The 20,972-nt window shown below is 43.4% G+C and overlaps 1 protein-coding gene across 1 annotated transcript in view; it reads left to right on the forward strand.

Annotated features, from left to right (window-relative positions):
• LOC129705415 (cytochrome b5) overlaps positions 1-16,670 on the forward strand; it is a 30,188-nt gene extending 13,518 nt beyond the window's left edge. The window contains exons 3-5 of the mRNA XM_055648970.1: positions 3,389-3,415; positions 12,264-12,298; positions 14,800-16,670. Coding sequence (XP_055504945.1) covers positions 3,389-3,415; positions 12,264-12,298; positions 14,800-14,893 — 156 coding nt within the window. The 3' untranslated portion in view covers positions 14,894-16,670. The remainder of the gene's footprint in view (positions 1-3,388; positions 3,416-12,263; positions 12,299-14,799) is intronic.
• Positions 16,671-20,972: the final 4,302 nt, after the last annotated feature.

Consider the following 20,972-nt stretch of genomic DNA (forward strand, 5'->3'; position numbering starts at 1 on the left):
AGGCTGAACAACATCGATTTCAACAGCCTAGAGAAAATCGTGTTTTAAACCCGCCCCCCTCTCAAAGGCGCCAAAGTCGCGCACACGGGAACTGCAGCGCCGCTGAAGGTAAGTTTTGCAACATACCTAGTTTATGCCTCCTGATCAAGGCAGTTTTCTGGTAAACCTCAACTGCACCCTCTCCATCTGAACACTGTATTCAAAATGCTGCCTAACTGAAGACTTATAGAGTTGTATTCTGACTTCCTGATTCTTGCACTTTGGTGCCCTAACCAATGAAGACAAGCATACCATACATCTTTACCAATGTTGTCACTTTCAGGGGACTATAGACCTAGACCCCAAGACCCTTCCCTACATAAATGCTGTTCAATGTCTTGCCATCAACTGGATACCTTCCCCTTACATTTGCTCTCCCTAAGTGTAACATCTACACTTGCTTGGAATAAACTCCATCGGTTATTTCTTTGCCCATTTCTGTAGTTGATCTATATTCCGTTGTATTCTTTGGCAGCCTTCCGCACTGTATACAACTCCAGCAATCTTGGCGTCATCTGCATACTTGCAAACCAATCCATCTACATTTACGCCCATGCCTTTTATATATATCACAAACAACAGAAGTCGCAGCACAGATCCCTGCAGAACTCTACCGGACACATACCTCCAGCCAGAATAACATCCTCCCCCCACAACCCTCTGTCTTCTGTGAGTAAGCTGAGTTTTGAATCCATACGACCAAGTTATTGTAAATCCTGTGGATCATTATCTTCTGTTTTTTATACCATGGGGGACTTCATCAAATGAATTTCCAAAATCCATGTAGATAACATCCACCACCAAACCTTCATTGGTCACCTTCACGACCACCTCAAAAAAACTTGATCAAGTTAGTAAGACGTGACCTACTGCATACAAGGATGTGTTGACTGACCCTAATTAACACATCCCCTTTCAAAAAAGAAAAATTGGTTTAAAAAAAAAAAACAATCTGTCGAAATCTCAGCTTTCAATGGCTTTCCGCTTTAGCGTCACGCCGTCTGCCCCTCTCTCGTGTCACGATGGGAAGCAGACGCCGGTACGGCACCGGGACCGCAGGGCGGAGGGAGGGTTCACCCTCAGCCGCAGCCCCAATCTGGATGGAAAGCGGGAGCCGCTGCTGCTGCTGCTGCTGCTCTCCCGAGGTTGGACGGACGTGGATGCTGTGCTCCCACCATCGGCTCAACTCTACCCCCTCCCCCTCAATTGGGCACATTTATGCTAATCTCCCCCTCTACTGCCCCACTCTGCCCTTCCCCCCACTCTCTGCCCCTCCCCTAGTATAACTCTCCCCTTACCCCCCCACCCTCCAACTCCCCTGCTACAACGCTCCCCTTACCCCCCCCTCTCCTCTCCCTCTCCTGGTACAACTCTCCCATTACAACCCCCACCCCACTCCCTCCCCTGGTACAACTCTCCCCTTAATCCCCCATTCCCTCCCCTGGTACAACTCTCCCCTTACTCTCCCCCCCTCCCCCAGTTCCTCCCCTGGTACAACGCTCCCCTTAATCCCCAACTCCCTCCCCTGGTACAACTCTCCCTTTACCCCCCTCCCCTGGTACAACGCTCCCCTTATCCCTCCCCAATCCTTCTCCTGGTACAACGCTACCCTTACCCCACCCCTCTCCCCCAAACTCCCTCCCCTGCTACAACTCTACCCCCTTGACCAAATTCTACCCCCTTAACAATTGACAAAATGATGCCAGCACAAAACCTGGCTCTCAACACCAGTAAAACCAAGGAACTGATTGTGGACTTTGGAAGGGGAAGGATAGGGACCCACAATCCCCTTTATATCAACGAGACAATGGTGGAAAGGGTCAAAAGCTTCAAATTCCTGGGCGTGCATATTTCCGAAGATCTTTCCTGGTCCCAGCACACTGATGCAATTACAAAGAAAGCACATCAGCGCCTTTATTTCCTGAGAAGATTACGAAGAGTTGGTATGTCAAGGAGGACTCTCTCAAACTTCTACAGGTGCACAGTAGAGAGCATACTGACTGGTTGCATCGTGCTCTGGTTCGGAAACTTGAACGTCCAGGAGTGGAAAAGACTGCAGAATGTTCGACCACTGCCCAGGCCATCACCGGCTCTGACCTCCCAACCATTGAAGGGATCTGTCGCAGTTGCTGCCTCAAAAAGGCTGCCAACATCAACAAAACCCACACCATCCTGGTCACACACTCATTTCACCGTTGCCATCGGTAGGAAGGTACAGGAGCCTGAAATCTGTAACATCCCGGTTCAGGAACAGCATCTTCCCCACAGCCATCAGGCTATTGACCACAACATCAAATAAGCTCTGAACAATAACAATCTATTATTAGTGCACTATATCTGTTTATTTATTGTGTAATTTATTTAGTCTGTATCAAGACTTGGCCAACTCATGAAGGATAATGGGAATACATTGCATCCATCTAGTATATGACTCAATACAGTGTTAAAATAAAGAACTTTCATTTGAAAAACAAAAGCATTCAAGTCTGTATGTCATAGACACTACAAGGTTCTTTTTTTTTACCTGATTCAATCAGGTTAAATGTGTTATTGTAAGGTATAATTAAAAAAAATTACAATATAAATTAAGGGTAAACAAGCAAGGAAATAGTGTCATTTCAAGGTATAATTATCAAAAATTATCTGCATAAAGGGGGCTCTGCCCCCTGGACTGCCATCTTTCTCTTTTTTCATTTTTTTCCTGTCTCATGCTTGACACTGAAACACCCGTCAACCAACCAGGTTTATTTCTCAATATCATGTCCAGTATGATCCCCCTCTTGAGTTGGACATACAGGTTTAGGAGGTCTTCGAATATACTGTACATAAGGATTAGACAGGCCAGAATTTGTTCTAAGTAAGCCCCAGGCAATATTGGGGAAATTAAAGTCACCCACTAGGAGAAACCTGTTACTTTTGCACCTGTTATCATTCGGAAAAAAGAAAAAGGATAAAAAGATGCCTGATTAATAGGGATCTATTTCCACTGATTCTAGTCATAGAAAGATCACATTGTTGCGGTTGAAGGGAGTTGTGTATTTCAAAAACAATCTTTTCTGTTGCAAAATAGTATGTACTTTCACGAATTATCACTTCAATTTTTTAAACAAGGCGTTGTTGCAGCCAATTGTTTCTTAAAGTAAAAACCTAGAAATGCATGCCTGGTCAAGTAGCATCTGAGGAGAGAGAAACAATGCTGATGTTTATGGTCAAACCTGTTTCTTTCTGCACAGATGCAGTTTGAACCGCTGAATTATTTTCAGCAATTTATATTTTGTATCAAATTTACAACTTTTAGTAGCTTTTTCGTTTCTAGCTTACATTTTAAAAATAAATGTTTCTTTTGTAGGCTGATCGTAAAAATGAAAATTCTAAGGTAAGGAAAGAAGTTATCATACTGATTATAAATATATGTTGTGCAATAATAATGTGCTGATTGAACAATTTATCCAATCTTGTAAATAAAAATAATAATCTTGTAGAAATTAATGCTAGTGATGTTGCAGACAGCTTTTACTGTCATTTCCAATTTTCTGTTGAAAGTAAGCAGCAAATAAAACATCTTGGAAACAGGTCTCTTATCCCACCAAGTCTACTGTGACCGTCAAGCACTAATTTACACCTAGTGTATATCCTATATTAATTCTATTTTTATTCTCCCCAACCACCCCCAAAGATCCTTTTGTTCACTTGCACAGTCGGAGCAATGTACAGTGGACAATTAATTTACTAATCCACACATTTTTGGGATATGGGAGGAAACCAGATTACCTGAAGTAAAGCCCATGGTCACATTGAGAATGTGTAAACCTCAAACAGAGCACCAGGTGTCAGGATTTAATTTGGAACACAGGCTGTGAAGAAATAGCTCTATTGACTGTGGCCATTTTACTACTTTCTGTCTAATGGGCTCTTTTGCTTTCACTTCACATGGAATTTAGGTGGGAAATGGTTAATACTGATATCATTGTCATTGATATTTTGTTCATACTTTTCTACTTTGACTCAGCACTGAAATTTGACAAACAAGTCAATGCCGTGGTAAAAGCTAGCTTCTTTCAGCTTCGGACGATAGCTAAAATTAAACAATTCCTCCACTTTGATGACCTCGAAAAGATCATCCACACATTTATCTCCTCCCGCCTAGATTACTGCAACTCTCTTTACACTGGCATCAGCCAATCTTCCCTGTCCCGCCTGCAACTGATCCAAAACGCCGCAGCGAGGCTCCTGACGGGCACCCGAAAAAAGGACCACATCACCCCGATCCTGGCCTCTCTCCACTGGCTCCCTGTGCGGTTCCGTATACATTTCAAGTCCCTCCTCTATGTCTACAAAGCCCTCAATGGGCTTGCCCCCTCCTACATTAAAAGTCTTCTCGCCCACCACTCCACCTCCAGGTCCCTCAGATCAGCTGACTTGGGGCTGCAGAATATCCTGCGGTCTAGGCATAAGCTTAGGGGCGACCGCGCCTTTGCGGTTGCAGCTCCTAGACTGTGGAACAGCATCCCCCTTCCCATCAGAACTGCCCCCTCCATCGACTCCTTTAAGTCAAGACTAAAATCTTATCTATACTCCCAAGCCTTTCCTGACGTCCACTGAGCGAGGGTTATATGTATATATGTATGTAGTTTGTTTGTTTATACTATTCTTATAACAAATGTAAAGCACTTTGGCCAACGAGAATTGTTTTTTAAATGTGCTATATAAATAAATGTGACTTGACTTGACTTGTTTCCCCGCTGTATCTCCAAACTAAAAAACTAAAAGATCCTATGGCATTGTTCAGAAAGAAAGGAGGTTAAATATCCCTGGAGTTCTTTCTAATATTTAAACTTTAACCAGATTATTTGTTTTTTCTTGATTTCTATTTTGCTGCGAACAATCTGGCACTGTGTTTCTCACATTACGGCAATATCAACATAATCAAGGACCTTTTTCACCCTGCTCATTCCCTCTTCTGCCCTCTCCTGAAGACACAAAGGCTTAAAGCACATACCAACAGACTTAGAAACAGCGCCTTCCTTCTGTTATCAGACGACTGAATGGTCCTCCTATAAACTAGGGTGTAGTCCTGATCTTCCAACCTAACTCATTGCAGACAGTGGACTTTTTCTCCATTGTAATGCCACATTGGTGTAAACTGGGCGGCACTCGTACACCGATAGAGTTTGCTGCCTTACAGCGCCGGAGACCCAGGTTTGATTCTGACTATGAGTGCTGGCTATACGGAGTCTGTACATTCTCCCTGTACCTGATGGATTTTCACCGGATGCTCTTTCTTTCAACACTTGAAAGGCATACGGGTAGGTTAATTGGCTTTTGTAAATTGTCCCTAGTGTGTAGGATAGTGCTAGTGTATTGCGTGATTGTTGGTCGGCGTAGACTCGGTGAGCCAAAGTGCCAGTTTCCACTATCTCTTAGTCTACACTTATTCTACACTCTGGCATTTTTCTCTTTGCACTTTCTGTTATACTTGTATATGGCTTGATTGTATTTGTACATAGTATGATCTGATTTAATTGGATAGCATACAAGCAAGCTTTTCGCTGCACCTTGGTACACACGACAATAAAAATTCAATGCCAATATTGAGACTTCAAAATTAAGTCAGACTGTAAAGCGAATTCAAGCTTTCTAAGGATTTGAAATGCAAGAACTGTGCGCAGCATGGAGATGCAGCTGGTAGAGCTGTTGCCTCACAGTGCCAGACACTGGGTTCGATCCTGACCTTGTGTGCTGTCTGTGTGGAGTTTGCATGTTCTCCCTGTGACCTTGTGGGTTTCCTCAGGGTGCTCTGGTTTCCTCCCACATCCCAAAGACGTGCAGGTTTGTGGGTGGATGGTTCTAGGTTAAAAAAAAATCACATATGGTTAAAGTTCACATTGTCAGATTTTATTAAATGCCATTTTTATACATTTTGGTTTCACCATGTATAAATTACAGCTGTGTTTATACATAGTCCCCACATTTCAGGGCACCATAATGTTTGGGACACATGGCTTCACAGGTGTGTGTAATTGCTCAGGTGTGTTTAAATGCCTCCTTAATGCAGGTATGAGAGAGCTCTCAGCATCTAGTCTTTCCTCCAGTCTTTCTGTCACCTTTGGAAACTTTTATTGCTGTTTATCAAGGGCCAAAGTTGTGCCAATGAAAGTCAAAGAAGCCATTATGAGACTGGCGGTCCCGGGGGGGTAGGCCACTCCTTGGATCATCCCCCTTGTCGATTGAGGGACAGGGGCGTTGGTCTGCCATGGGGTTTCCAGAGGACCCTTGTTTGTGTGCTCTCGCTGTGTGATTAAAGACTACTGTTTGAACCTCCCTGGCGTCTGGCCTTTTCCTGACCTTGTCCAGGTCGCTACAACTGCTGACCCTGCCATTCATCACACGTCGTGATGGATAGCAACGCTGTTGCACTTAAACTCCCTACTCTCCCGAAGAGCCTGACATCTGGTTCCAGCAGGCAGAGGCACAATTTGCTGTGCGAGGGATAACAACGAATGAAACAAAATACTTTTACGAGGTCAGCGCGCTTGACTGCGAGGCGAGTTAAACCTTTAATTAAAGCCCCCACGTTCACTAACAAATATAGGGGCCTTAAGGAATTCCTTATCAGGAGGTTTGGCCATGGTGAATCTGAGCGGGCAGCTCGGATTCTCCGAATGGACGGCCTGGGCGACCGCCGGCCGTCTGCCCTCCTGGAGGACATGCTCACCCTTATGGGGGACCATGAACCTTGTTTCCTATTTAAGTTTGCTTACCTGCAGCAGCTCCCACCCCACATCCGCCTGCAGCTCACCAGGGATCCCTTTACTGACATGCAGGCGCTGGCCGAGCAGGCCGACGAGCTGTGGATGTCTCGCCAGCGGGACCTGGAAGCGCTAACCATCCTTCCCGTGGCGTTTGGAGGCTTAGAGCAGGTTCGGGGCTGCTATCCACCACGTCTCCGCTGTTCCCAGTCGGCCCCCCATCCAACGCCAACAGAGGTCGCTGGCATTCAACCCAGCCAAATTCGCTTGCAGATGCTTGCAGTTGGTGCTATTACCATCGTCGCTGGGGAGCTGCAATAAAGCAATGTCGCTCACCCTGTTCATTCCCGGGGAACGAAGAGGCCGGTCGTCAGTGATTTCTTCGGCGGCCGGCAATATTCATCACGTCTTTGCCTGGAATCGCCACACTGGAGGTCGATTCCTCGTGGACACTGGTGCGGAAGTGAGTGTTCTGCCTCCCTCCATTGCTGACACCTGTGCGGGCAAACGGGGGCCCCCTCCTCACCGTGGCAAACGGGAGTGCTATTCGCACCTACGGGGTTCGCACTATCTCCCTCAACTTTGGCCGCAGCTGCTTTTCTTGTGAGTTCGTCATTGCCGACGTTTCCCAGCTACTGCTGGGCGCCGACTTCCTTCGAGCCCATTCGCTGCTCGTGGATGTCAAGCGGCGGCGCCTGGTGCACTGTCACGCTGGAGCCCGTCTTCCTCTGCATTGGTGATCCCGTATCGCGCCCTGATGGTCCCCTGTCGTCCGTGGATGTGATTTTCGAGCGCATCCTGGCGGATTTTCCGGACATCCTTGAACCCCACTTCCGCTCCTCCACCCCAAAGCACGGGGTGGAGCACCATATTCCTACTACTGGCCCGTCTGCACGCCCGGGCGCGTTGTCTCGCGCCAGACGAACTTCTGGCTCGGGAGGAGTTCCGCCTGATGGAGGCGATGGGCATCGTGCGTCCCTCCGATAGCCCATGGGTGTCATCGCTCCACATGGTCCCTAAAGTGGGAGGGGGCTGATTACTGTCGCCTGAATGATGCGACCGTCGCCGACAGGTACCCGGTCCCACACATTCAGGACTTCAATGCCCATCTGGCCGGAGCATCGGTGTTGTCCAAGATGGACCTCGTGCGAGGGTACAACCAAATTCCGGTCCACCCCGACGATATCCCGAAGATGGCCATTATAACGCATTTGAACTATTTGAATTTGTACGGATGCCGTTTGGTTTGAAGAATGCTGCGCAGGCCTTTCAGCGGCTTATGGACTGTGTGTGCCGCAGCCTGGACTTCGTATTCGTACACTAGGATGACATACTCGTGGCCAGTATTGACATCGCTTGCGGCAGGAGCACTACATTCATCTCTGTCGGCTGTGTCAGCGCCTCAGCGATTTTGGTTTGTCCATCAACTCGTCCAAGTGCCGTTTTGGGGTGACGGCTCTCGACTTCCTCGGCCACCACAGGGGGTGCCTCTGCCGGCCAGGGTGGACGCTGTCCGCAGGCTCCCCCGTCCGACCACAGTTAAGGGCCTACAGGAATTTGTGGGGATGGTCACCTTTTATCACTGCTTCTTGTCGGCAGCGGCAGCAGTCATGCATCCGCTTTTCCACCTGATTGCTGGTCATCGCAGGGAGGTTGAGTGGTCCGTCGAAGCAACAGCGGCATTCGAGAGGGCTAAGGAGGCACTGGCTGGGGCCGCGATGCTCGTCCACCCACGAGAGGACACCCCGACCGCCCGTTGGCGGATGCTGGCGGCCACTCGCCTTCTTCAGCAGGCATCTCAATTGTGCTCAGCGCCATTACAATGCTTTTGACCGCGAGCTCCTTGCCTTGTATCTCGCCGTACGCCATTTTCGTTACTTCCTGGAGGGGAGGCCTTTTACTGCATTTACGGATCACAAGCCGCTAACCTTCGCGTTCGCCAAGGTTTCAGACCCGTGGTCTGCCCGGCAGCAGAGGCAGTTGCCGTATGTGTCCGAGTACACCACCTCCATCCGTTTCATTCAGGGCAAATACAACAGGGTGGCCGACGCCTTATCGCGACCTGCAGTTCATGCAGTTCTCCAAGTCGCTGAGGGTATTAATTATTCCGCCCTGGCAACCGCACAGCTGGTCGACAAGGAGATGGCCGCCTATCGTATGGCAGTTTCGGGCCTGTAGTTGGAGGACGTTGACTGTGTTCCTGGGGGCGCAACGCTGCTGTGCGATGTTTCCACTGGAGTTCCGCGACCCATCGTCGCCATCGCCTAACGGCGCAGGGTGTTTGAGGTGCTCCATGGACTTGTGCATCCCTCCATCCGGGCGACCACGGCCCTGGTAGCCTCCCGCTTCATGTGGCACGGGCTGCGGAAGGAGGTTGGACATTGGGAGCGCACTTGCATCCCGTGCCAGACCGCCAAGGTGCAACGACACGTGCTCACGCTGTCGCAGGAGTTCACCATCCCTCGGCAGCGGTTTAACCACATTCACGTGGACATCGTGGGGCCGCTGCCGCCGTCCCAGGGCATGACCTATCTATTCACCGTCGTGGACCTCTTCACGCGGTGGCCTGAAGCCATTCCGCTACCTGATTCTTCAATGGCCACTTGTGCTCGAGCCTTGGTGGCGCACTGGATCGCCAGGACATAACATTTGACCAAGGGCTTCCGTTCACGTCAGAACTGTGGTCGGCCATGGCATGCCTCCTGGAGGTCCGTCTACACCACATGATCATCCACAGGCGAACGGACTGGTGGTGCGGTTTCACGGATGCCCTGAAGGCAAGGCTGAATGATCCGGACTGGGTGGACGCCCTCCCGTGGGTTTTCCTGGGGAATCCGCACTTCACCGAAAGAGGACTTGGCCTCCTTCGCCGAGTTGGTGTATGGCTCTCCGTTGACGGTGCCCGGGGAGTTTGTTCCAGGGCGCCGTGCCAGGTGGAGCAGCCTTTGGACACTGCAACGTCTTCGGCAGATGGTGGGCAAGCTGGCGTCGGTGCCCACGTCTCGTCATGGGTCCTTCCGTCCGCACGTTCCCTCTGCTCTGGAGGACTGCCAGCTCGTCTTCCTGCGCAGGGATGCTCATCGGACACCTCTCCAGCGGCCGTACGAGGGTCCCTTCCGAGTCCTAGAGCATGACTCATCTACATTCGTCCTGGACTGGGGGGTCAGCATGAGACTGTTTCAGTTGTACGGCTGAAGCAAGCACATATTGACATTGATCAGCCGGTGCTGGTAGCGCAGCCCCGTAAACGAGGGTGCCCTCTGTCTAGGGTACCTTCTTCTCTGGCTACTCCGTCCCCTGCACCTGTTGGTCAGTTGCCTGTTCCTGTGCCAGGCATGGTATGCACCCGGGCTGGCCGCCGTGTACGCCCTCCTGTCCGTTTCGTGCTTCGGGTACTTGGGAGGGGGGTGGGGGGGTGTCCTGTGGCGGTCCCTAGTGGGTAGGCCACTCCTTGGATCATTCCCCTCGCCGATTGAGGGACAGGGGCGTTGGTCTGCCACGGGATTTCCAGAGGACCCTTGTTTGTGTGTGCTCTCGCTGTGTGATTAAAGACTACTGTATGAACCTGCCTGGCGTCTGCCCTTTTCCTGACCTCGTCCAGGCCGCTACAAGACTGAGAAATAAGAATAAAACTGTGAGAGACATCAGCCAAACCTTAGGCTTATCAAAATCAACTGTTTGGAACATCATTAAGAAGAAAGAGAGCACTGGTGAGCTTGCTAATCGCAAAGGGACTGGCAAGCCAAGGAAGACGTCCACAGCTGATGACAGAAGAATCTCTATAATAAAGAAAAATCCCCAAACACCTGTCCGACAGATCAGAAACATTCTTCAGGAGTCAATAACTTGTCAATGACCAGTGTCCGCAGAAAATGTAATGAACAGCAATGCAGAGGCTACACTGCAAGATGCAAAACACGGGTTAGCTGGAAAAATAGGATGGCCAGGTTGCAGTTTGCCTAGAAGTATTTAAAAGAGCAACCACAGTTCTGGAAAAAAGGTCTTGTGGACAGATGGGACGAAGATTAACTTATATCAGAGTGATGGCAAGAGCAAAGTAAGGAGGAGAGAAGTAATTTAATGTTTAATTCCCGTAAATTAATGGCCATTTTAATCATCTTGCGAGTGGGATTTTGTGTAACGCGATCGATTGGAACGTTGCGGTTGCGGTGAAATTAAACCCGACATCGGCAGGAAAAATACTGCCGGTTCGTAACGTGAAATTTTGATTAAAGGCATCTTAAGAAGCAAGTTTATATCTAAAATTGAATGGCGTACCTTGCCTTGTCCCCTACGTGAGATCCGTCCCGTTGTCGGCGTTCACGGCTTTAGAAGATGATTTTAATTTTACTCCTGCTATTAAATTATCCAGCGCTATTTTTAATAACCTTAATAAAACGGCAGTCTAAGCGATTTTTCTTCAGCAACTAAACAGCCTGACAAAGATCGATTTGAACAGGCTTGAGAAAAACGGCATTTTAAACCCGCCACCCTCTCATAGGCGCCAAAGTTGCGCGCAAGGCCAGTGACAGAACTGCAGCGCCGCTGAAGGTAAGTTTTGTAACGTACCTACATAATGAATTCTGAAGTGTATAGACACATCCTATCTGCTCAAGTTCAAACAAATGCCTCCAAATTCATTGGCCGGCGGTTCATTCTGCAGCAAGACAATGATCCCAAACATACTGCTAAAGCAACAAAGGAGTTTTTCAAAGCTAAAAATTTGTGAGTGGCCAAGTCAATCACCCGATCTAAACCCAATTGAGCATGCCTTTTATGTGCTGAAGAGAAAACTGAACGGGACTAGCCCCCAAAATAAGCATAAGCTAAATATGGCTGCAATACAGGCCTGGCAGAGCACCAGAGAAGACAGCCAGCAACTGGTGACGTCCATGAATCGCTGACTTCAAGCCGTCATTGCATGCAAAGGATATGCAACAAAATACTAAACATAACTGCTTTCATTTACATGACATTGCTGTGTCCCAAACACTATGGTGCCCTGAAATGGGTGGGGACTATGTATAATTACTGCTGTAATTTATATATGGTGAAACCTAAATGTATAAAAATGGGCTTTATTAAAATCTGACAATGTGCACTTTAAACACATGTGATTTTTTTTTTCTATTACAAATCTCAAATTGTGGAGTACAGAGGTAAATATATAAATGATGGGTTTATGGAGGCTTTTATGTTAACTTTTTTGTGGTTGTGTGTCTTGTTGCTTTTCATTTAGTATGGCTGTATGGTAACTCAAATTTCACTGTACCTTAATTGGTACATGTGACAATAAACAGCATTTTTTAGAATGAAACTACAGGTTTTATAAATTGAGTAATGAATTTAGATGATATATCTAAAGAATTTAGCTTTATAAAGTTGAGCAGCCCAATGAGAAGAATAAATAATCCATTTTAAGCTTTCTATCAATCCATTAATGAAGATGCTAAACAATATTCCTTTTCTCCACAGGATGTGTTAATAACGACATCTTCAAGCCATTCTAGGTACAGTAGCCTTAAATAATAGTTTAAAATAGCAGAAAATTAAAAAAAAAAGTATACTCATGCCTTTTTGTATTGACAAGTACAGGTAGCATTTCCCAATGGAGTAGTGGTTGGGAATGCCTTTGCAAAAAGGTGGTGAGTGAATTGGAACTAACAGGTGTGACAAAGATCATTTGTTATGAACTGCCTTCCATCTGGAATGAATAAAACCATTTGCTGCTAGTGCTCAAATCTTCATGGCATAAAAGCACTATAATGTCTGGGGAAAATGACCAATTTTGCTCCCAGTAGACTTATCAACAAATATCCCATCTGTCACGTGATACCTTTGCAATAACATTTGGAACTTTTAACTTTCCATTTGCCACATGGAACCTTAAGCGCCTGTCCCATTTTCACGACTTAATTCAAAACCTTTGCCGAGTTTAAAGAACCTAAAAAAAAATCACTATTGTGATAATCTACGAACTCCTACGACCTCCCATGACTATGTTCACAAACTCATACGAGTATGTCTATGAATTCCCACGACTATTTTGATGCCCTCCTTACGAGTAAAAAGTTGAGATTTCTTTCATCCCGACCATTTTTTTACTCGTGGACATTTTTTATCGGGAAGGAAAAAACGTCCTGACTTACCTGATGCCACGAGTACCTATGGCTAGCATAACGGGCCGCTACAATATATCTACGAACTCCTACGGACTAGTTGCGAACATTCTGCGAGTTTGAATCAAGGGGAAATCTCGGGAGAATATGTAAGTAACTCGTGAAAGTGTGACTGGCCCTTTAGAAGAAAACATTTAAATAAACAAATGGAATTTAAATACTCAGTAAAAAGGGACATTTTAAATGAATATTTCAAGTCTTTTTCATTTTCAGTGTTAAGAAATAATGGCACAGCCTCAGAATAAAAGGAAATACCATTCCAATGGAGATGAGGAAGAATTTCTTTAGCCAGAGGGTGGTGAAAGCATGTAATTCATTGCCACAGGTGGAGGTGGAGAAATTGGTTATTTTTAAAGTGGAGATTGCTAGGTTCTTGATTAGGAAGGGCGTCAAAGGTTATGAGATGACAGGAGAATGGGGTTGAGAGAGAAAAATAGATCAGCCATGATTGAATGGTGGAGTAGACCAGATGGGCTGAATGGCCTCAATCTTCTCCTATGTCTCATGGTCTAACTAATAAAATCCTTAGTTTTCATTAATTTAGGCAAAAACGTCTTTAGCAGGCTTAATCAGCTGTTTACTTCAACAATGCTGTTCTCTACCCTGCTCAATTTAAACTTAGAAAAGTTCAAATCTATCAGCTTATCTTCCTCACTGGAAATGCCATTAATAGCAAAACAAAAACCTTCATATCTACTTTAATATGAGACAATATCATCAATTAGAAGATTTGTCTCTTTAGATTAATCCTTGAGTGGTATATTGATTGTTTTCCCAATACAATACAGCTAATAAAAGTAACGTTGATAGGAAATTAATTGCATATATTTTCATGATATTTAAATATAATGTAGCAGAGGCACGAAAATGTTTTGAGAAGGATTGTTTTATTGTTTGTACAAAACATAAAAGAAGTATATGTAAAGTTGTATGGTGAAGCATAGATTTGAAACACATAGAATACAGCATATTTTAAGTGGATTATTAAGTGATTATATATATCACCTAATTTTGAGAAGTAATCAAAGTAAAATTTGATGGATAAATTTAAATAATATGTATTGATCAGAACACACTCATAATGGTGTGATAACATTTTAAGAAAGATGTATTAAAGATAGCATTCCAGTAGCATTATATACTATCAAATTCAAAGGGACATAGGAACTTGAGGGTTGTAGAATTTATAACTACTAGCAGAAGAAATTTGAGCGAGGAGCTCATTGACAAAATATGCATGATTGAATCTGGAATTAGTCCAGATAATATGATGTTAAATGGGTTGTAACTAAATTAAACATGTCCTCTAATTAAAAGGTTATGTACAAAATAATCTGGAATGAATAATTCAAAATTTGATGAGTCTAAATGAGACTACTTATAGTATGGGTTAAGCTTTAAGCTCTATAATGAAACTAAGAAACACACTATTTTACCTTTAAGTTGTTTTCTATTAAACATTCAGCCGTCATTAGAGCAATTAACATTCATTTTTCTAAGCACAGTCAACTTCCACAATTATGTTTTCCCAATAATTTTTTTCTGGGATGGGGATAGCAGTTCACTGTGTTGTTTGATTATCAATTGCTGTTTCTTTCGTGGATTTCTTTGGATTTTGGCTAAAATATGTTGACTTGTAAACTTTCCATTCGTCTTTTCTGAAAGAGACAAAAAAAAATATGTTCTGTAACAGCCAATTAATGAACTGCTTATTATTCTGGTTTTCCACACATAGCTGCTTGAGTTTAATTTTTTCAGCAAAAAGTGAAAATGTGGCCTACATTGTACAATGTTTGAATTAGATTACTAACAGAGTATATTTTCTTTTTCAGTTGGTGGACAAATTGGCTTATTCCTGCTTTTGCAGCTGGTGTTATAGGACTCATGTACCGCTTATACCTTTTTGAGTCCAGGAGTTCTTCCTGAAACATTCCACTTTAAATTAATTATGCTGAAGGTGCAATGAGGTGTGGTGAACCAGAAACCAGCAGGCCAGTAACACCCATGTGTTCAAGGTTTTATCAAGAAATGAATGTTATTTAATTTAAATGCAAGACCATTGTGAATCTTTTTTCTATTCTATGCACCTGTTAGTGAAGTAAATGTAGTCTGTTCTGTCAGGATTTTATAAAGAGCACACAACTAATTGAATAATAAGCATTTTTTGAGTCCTACGTCTGACTTTTTAATGAAAAGCACATCAGATATTGAAGAATTCAGTACCACTGATGCTGCAAATATCCATCCATTGTAAAATATTGGTAAATGTTACCTTTATGCATATTAATGAATAATTATGTTCACACAAATTACATTTTTTCCTTTGCTTTTACACAAATACTTTTCCTTAAACTGGCCTACAATTTAAAATATTAAAATAAATGTAATTTCCAAATTGTATGCGGCATTTTAAAATATAAAAGGCATATTACAAATTTCTAATTTTACAAGACACTTTTTTGGAGCTGGTAATGTAAAATGAAATGTAGCTAAAATTCTTAGCATTTCTTGCCCATTTCTCCTTGAGGGTGATAAATTCAAGACGGGTACAGTTTCATTGGTTTATAGCATTCTGATATACCAACTCAAACATTCCTGAAGATAGGATATTGTTTCAAGCAGACTTGGGTGATTTTAGACTTTATGCACAGCGTTCCAACAACCAGTAGACTGGAATGGGATTGTTTCGATTTCTTTGGTTTCCCTCCCTAGCTCAATAATAGTTGTTGTGATGCTAATTTCTGTCTTAAATTATGCAACTTTACAAAGATAGCTGATCCATTTATCCACTGATCAATAAGATAAAGGGACTATTATGGTTATCTTTGATGTGGTTTGGTACACTGTACCCCGAATTGAAAGTGATGTGGCCTACTATTGCTGATGTGCTGGGCCTTAACTTTCCCTGAAGGAATAAGAACAAGAACTCCTAAGTTGCATCTCATAATATCTAATCAGGTCTTTGGTCCTGGCTCTTCTACTTATTGGAATTTTGGCTACATGATTACCAATCTTGTACTTTATAAATATTGATGTTAATTAGTGCAGATGGTTATTTTTGCATGTTATGTTTCAGATTTCGTTAATCACATTTAAGATTAAAATGTTCACTATATGTTCAATTTGTTGCTATGCACATGATTTGTATCTATCTGCTATGTCTGCAGGATTTGATTTGTATATTCAGACTGTAACTGGGTAGGTTTTTTAATCAATTTTCAATGATGTATCAAAAATATTGGATTACTCCTGCACTGAGGATTACTCCTGCACTGAGTGCAAATCTTTGACTTTCACTACGATGCAGTGTTTGCAATAGCAATTTCATCCGGTTTCATTAAATTCTTCATCTGATGATCTAAGAAATACTTTCCACTGCTATCCTAAAAGGCATTTCACTTCTTCTTTAATTTATGGTAATAGCTGCTATAATGTATTCTTGAATTGTATATTTTATTTAATGTCAAGATAACCAGCTATAATGTTTTCGGCCTCTGCTTCATATAATTATGCAACATAATCTGTCTTGAGTGCTGTATTGGGCTATGTGCGTACAACATTTGCTAATTACAAAATCTTTATTGGAATAATTTTATAACTGACACCAGACTCATAATTTAGTATCATAAATGCACTTTGTTGAGTAATATCTGTACCAATGAGCAAGTACTTGTCTATTGAAATAAATGTAATTTCCAAATTGTATGCGGGTTTTTTTTTTTGCAGTTTCCCCAAGCAGATGATCGGTCAACCAGCTAACAGCCTTTACTGCAACAGATAGGAGCATGGTTGATCTATTCTCGGTCTCAACAGCATTTTCCTGCTTCCTCAGCAGTCTTTAACTCCCCTATAGTTCCGAAGTCTATAAATGTATTGAATGACTGCCTCCATAGTCCTCATGAATTTCAAAGAATCATGATTCTGTTCAGAATCAGAACTTGTCCACTCATGATGGAGACAAATGTCTGAGCTGTGCCCCCTTGTTCTTGGCACCCCAACGAACAGAAATATCCTCTTGGAATCCACCCTGTCAATTGCCATGAGAAATTTGTTTCAATATATCACCTATTGGTTTTTCTAAACTATAGATATATTGTAATTTTATTGCTGGTATTGGTATTCAGATTTGTTTTTAAAACCTGTTCCATGTTGATGTATTCTTTAAAATTTTTGTACTTTAATTTCCTGGCATCTCTTGTTCAGTCTAATAATGCCTAGGAACCAGAACCCTAGCTTTCCCCAACTGTTTATTGGCATAGTGGTATTTTAATGCACAGGTACACATGGTGTAAACTAAAGTATAATTTGTATTTAGTGTTTAGTGCATTTAGTGTTGATCTGTTTATTTTGCTACAAAAGCACCTAGAAATGACCACAATCCGCAATTTTGGCTTCATGTTTGCCTGCGCGCTTCAGCAATTATCACTGGAAACTTCACAAAAACTGAACTAAACTTCTTTCAAATCGTGATCCATTGAACCTTCTTGTTTCTTCAGTTATGCGGCTACACTTTTGAGATCAGTTAATCTTGCACTCTAGCAATTAAATCTGGGAATAGAGAAGCATTTTAATTCTGCTTCAGAGGGAGTTAATTTTAATCATCGGAATGAAGTCCAGCAGCAGCATGCTTGTTGCACAATATAAAGATCAAATTATGTAAGCATTATTATCCATGTAAATTATTTTGCTAATTCTAGTTGACTAATCCCAACACTGCTGCTGGAAGCGAAGTATTTGTTATGCTATGATTCTAACTTATTACCACTCATTTAAAAGTGATGGTGCCATAAACTTTAGAGAAAATAATTTAATTTTTTTGTATTTCTTGATGTGGAATTTTTCTACAATATACTCAATTGCTTCATAATTGCTACTGCATAATCTAGACTTCGTCGGAAGAAAGGGCTAAAATATTTGTCAGATATTTTGACGTTTAAATTTATATTCAAATCGACATTAATTGCAAGTGTTTTATTGGCTGTTTTGTAACAACTCAAGTAGCTTCTTGATGTTAAACTTTATGGGGTCAAAGTGGTAATTTAAGGTTTTTACTTTTAAGTACTTTGCTATTTCAGATGAAAATAATGAGCCGATTCTGCTGCATTGGGAAAGAAATTATGAATACTCATTCAGTAAATTCATTCATTTGTGCTGTATTTTCAGTCTATAAAATGTCATAAAAAAAACCTGATTGGATTTCCAATGCCCTGTGTATATACTAAGTATATATTTCCCTGCATAAGGAGTAACTCAGCATCTCTGGAGAGAAGGAATGGGTGATGTTTCGGGTCAAGACCCTTCTTCAGACTACATCTGCAGTTCTTTCCTACACATTATTCCCCTGCATATCTGCCTGTATAAGAAGATCTTTAACCATGCAATAAACTGAAGGGAACTGGTTGATTAATTTTCCCTCCCATATTATAATCTACCAGTTGGTCATATAGTTATACGAAACAGAATGATCCCGTTGTCAATTCCAACTATTTCATCTACACTAATCCCACATGCCTGCATTAGGTCCTTATTCATCTAAGATGTGCCTAGCTAACATTCTCTTAAACCGTGACCACTTTCTCTTGCCTTCACTCGATCCACCTCTTGTTACTTCCGAGGAATCATGGCCCTGAGTCTTAAAGACTCAATGAAGTATTAATATGATACAATGATGATACAATTTATTTGTTGTCATTTGAACCTCATTGAGGTTCAAACGAAATTTGGTTTCTGCAGTCATACAAACAAGTAGAAGAACCAAGACACAACACAATTTACACAAACATCCATCACAGCGAATCTCCTCCTCACTGTGATGGAAGGCAGAGTCTTACCCCTGCAGAGTTTTCTTCCCGATGTCAGAGTCAAAGCCCCCGGCGGGCGATGGTGAATAAGTCCCGCGGCCATTAAGGCCGCGCCGGGCGATGCAAGGCCGCGCTCCAGGTCATCCTCAACCCCGCAACTCGGGAGGGAGAAGTCGCCGTTGTGGAAGCCCCGAAAAGCGGTCTCCCAGCAGGGACCTGCGGGCTCCCGGTGTTACCGTCCACCAGGTCGTTCCGGTTGGAGGCCGCTCCATGGTACTAGGCCCCAACGACAACGGAGACCCGACAGAGAAAATGTCGGGTCCTCCGTACAGGGAAAAGATTTTTAAAGTTTCCCCGCCCCCCCCCCACACATACCCAGTTTAAAAAAAACACACTTATGAACTACACTCAAACAAGACAATAAAAAAAGACAGACAGACTGCAGAGGCCGCTGCGACGTGAGTTGCGCCACCCACCCGAATCTGTTCCTTGGTGCCCTACCACTTACTGTAAATATCCAAGTTCTATTTGAATTCTTACTCCCTATTTGATATCCTTGCACTTATCGGTATCTGTAATTTCATCTACCAATTCTTTAATCTTTCTATTCTGATAATCTTATATATATATATATATATATATATCCAGCTGTGGCCTTCCTTGCTCTCCACAATACCACCATGTTTTGTCATCTGTAAACTTGATATCCCCTGCATTCATATCCAAGTCATTAATATATTAATATCACAAACAGCATGGGTCCCAACACTAATCCCTGCAGTTCACCACTCATCAATCACAGATTTCAAATCAGTAAAGTATTCTTCCACCACTATCCTCAAGCCACTTATGAATCTCAATTTCTCAGTTTATTTTGCTAAAACTCTCCCAACTGATGAGAAATCACTTAACATTTTTTTTCTTGACTCTGATGGAAATGGGTATTTGAATTTGTTTGTAAGAATTTGCCAAACAGGCACAGCAAAGCCCTTCAATGTCCACTAACCACGTGGCTTCAAAACCACGAATAAGAAAGCCATCAGGCCAAGTACTTAGGAGTGAGACTGGGTCAGAATTTGATGCCAGAAGCAAGCTACCGGTCAGTGCCTGCTGTTAATCTAAAATAAATGCAAAGTTGCCATTTGATCCCTTCGGGTCAATGTTCTCCGAAACAGTAGCAGTGCAATGAACGGTAAAATGGTAGGTTAGCACAAGTCCTGCTCATTGAACAGCTTAAAACAGACCATGGCTTTACTGGCTTAGAAAGCCATTAAGAATTTGTGAAAAATCATTAACAATACAATAATGGTAAAATTAGAATGTTACCATTAAAATGCCATATTTATGCTAGGCAATACACCATGAGAGATTCCCATTAACTAACAGCACCACCACACGCCTGAACAATGGAACCCTGATGACTATTGTGCTGTACATCTCACCTCTTCCCTGTCCTGTCCAATGTCCTCCTGAGATACTAATTGAACTGCTGAGTTAATCCAGTACTTTATGTTTTTTAGTAAACCAACATCTGCAGTTCTCTATTTCTATCCACCCAGACTCACAGTTAAAATGAATGACACCTCTGATGTCCTCTATCACTTGAAAGTTTCCAACCGTGCAGAGACTACTACTTCTGCAAACCCTTGGTTCACTCATCTCTTTCCACCCAAAATGAGTGCAAGTATTTGGCGAAATGGTCGCTTAATCTTGCCAATGTAAAGGAAGCCACATCGGGAACATCAAACATAGTAGAGGAGGTGACAGGGACCTCTGTCTCACCCGGAAGGACTGTCGGGATCCCCGGATAGCTGTAAGAGAAGAGAACGATGAACAGGTGCAACTTCTGCAGTTGCAGGGGAAAATACCTGGGCAGGGGCTGGTTTTGGGTGGGAAGGGATGTGTGAACCAAGGAGTTGCGAAGGAATTGGTCTCTGCGGGTGTCGGGAATAGGTGGAAACATGTGACTGGTGCTGGGATCATATTGAAGCTGGTGGAAATGCTGGAAAATAAAGTGTTGGATGCGAAGGCCAGTAGGATTATAGGTAAGGACCAGGGGAACTCTATCCTAATCCTGTCTTGGGGGAAGGGGGGGAGGGGCGAGAGCAGAAGTACCGGACATGGCGGAGATGTGTTTGAGGGATCCTTCAATGAGAGCAACAGAAAAAATAGATGCAGGAGTAGGCCATTCTGCCCTTCGAGAC

This window comes from Leucoraja erinacea, chromosome 17 (assembly GCF_028641065.1).
Source record: "Leucoraja erinacea ecotype New England chromosome 17, Leri_hhj_1, whole genome shotgun sequence".
Taxonomy (NCBI): Eukaryota; Metazoa; Chordata; class Chondrichthyes; order Rajiformes; family Rajidae; genus Leucoraja; species Leucoraja erinaceus.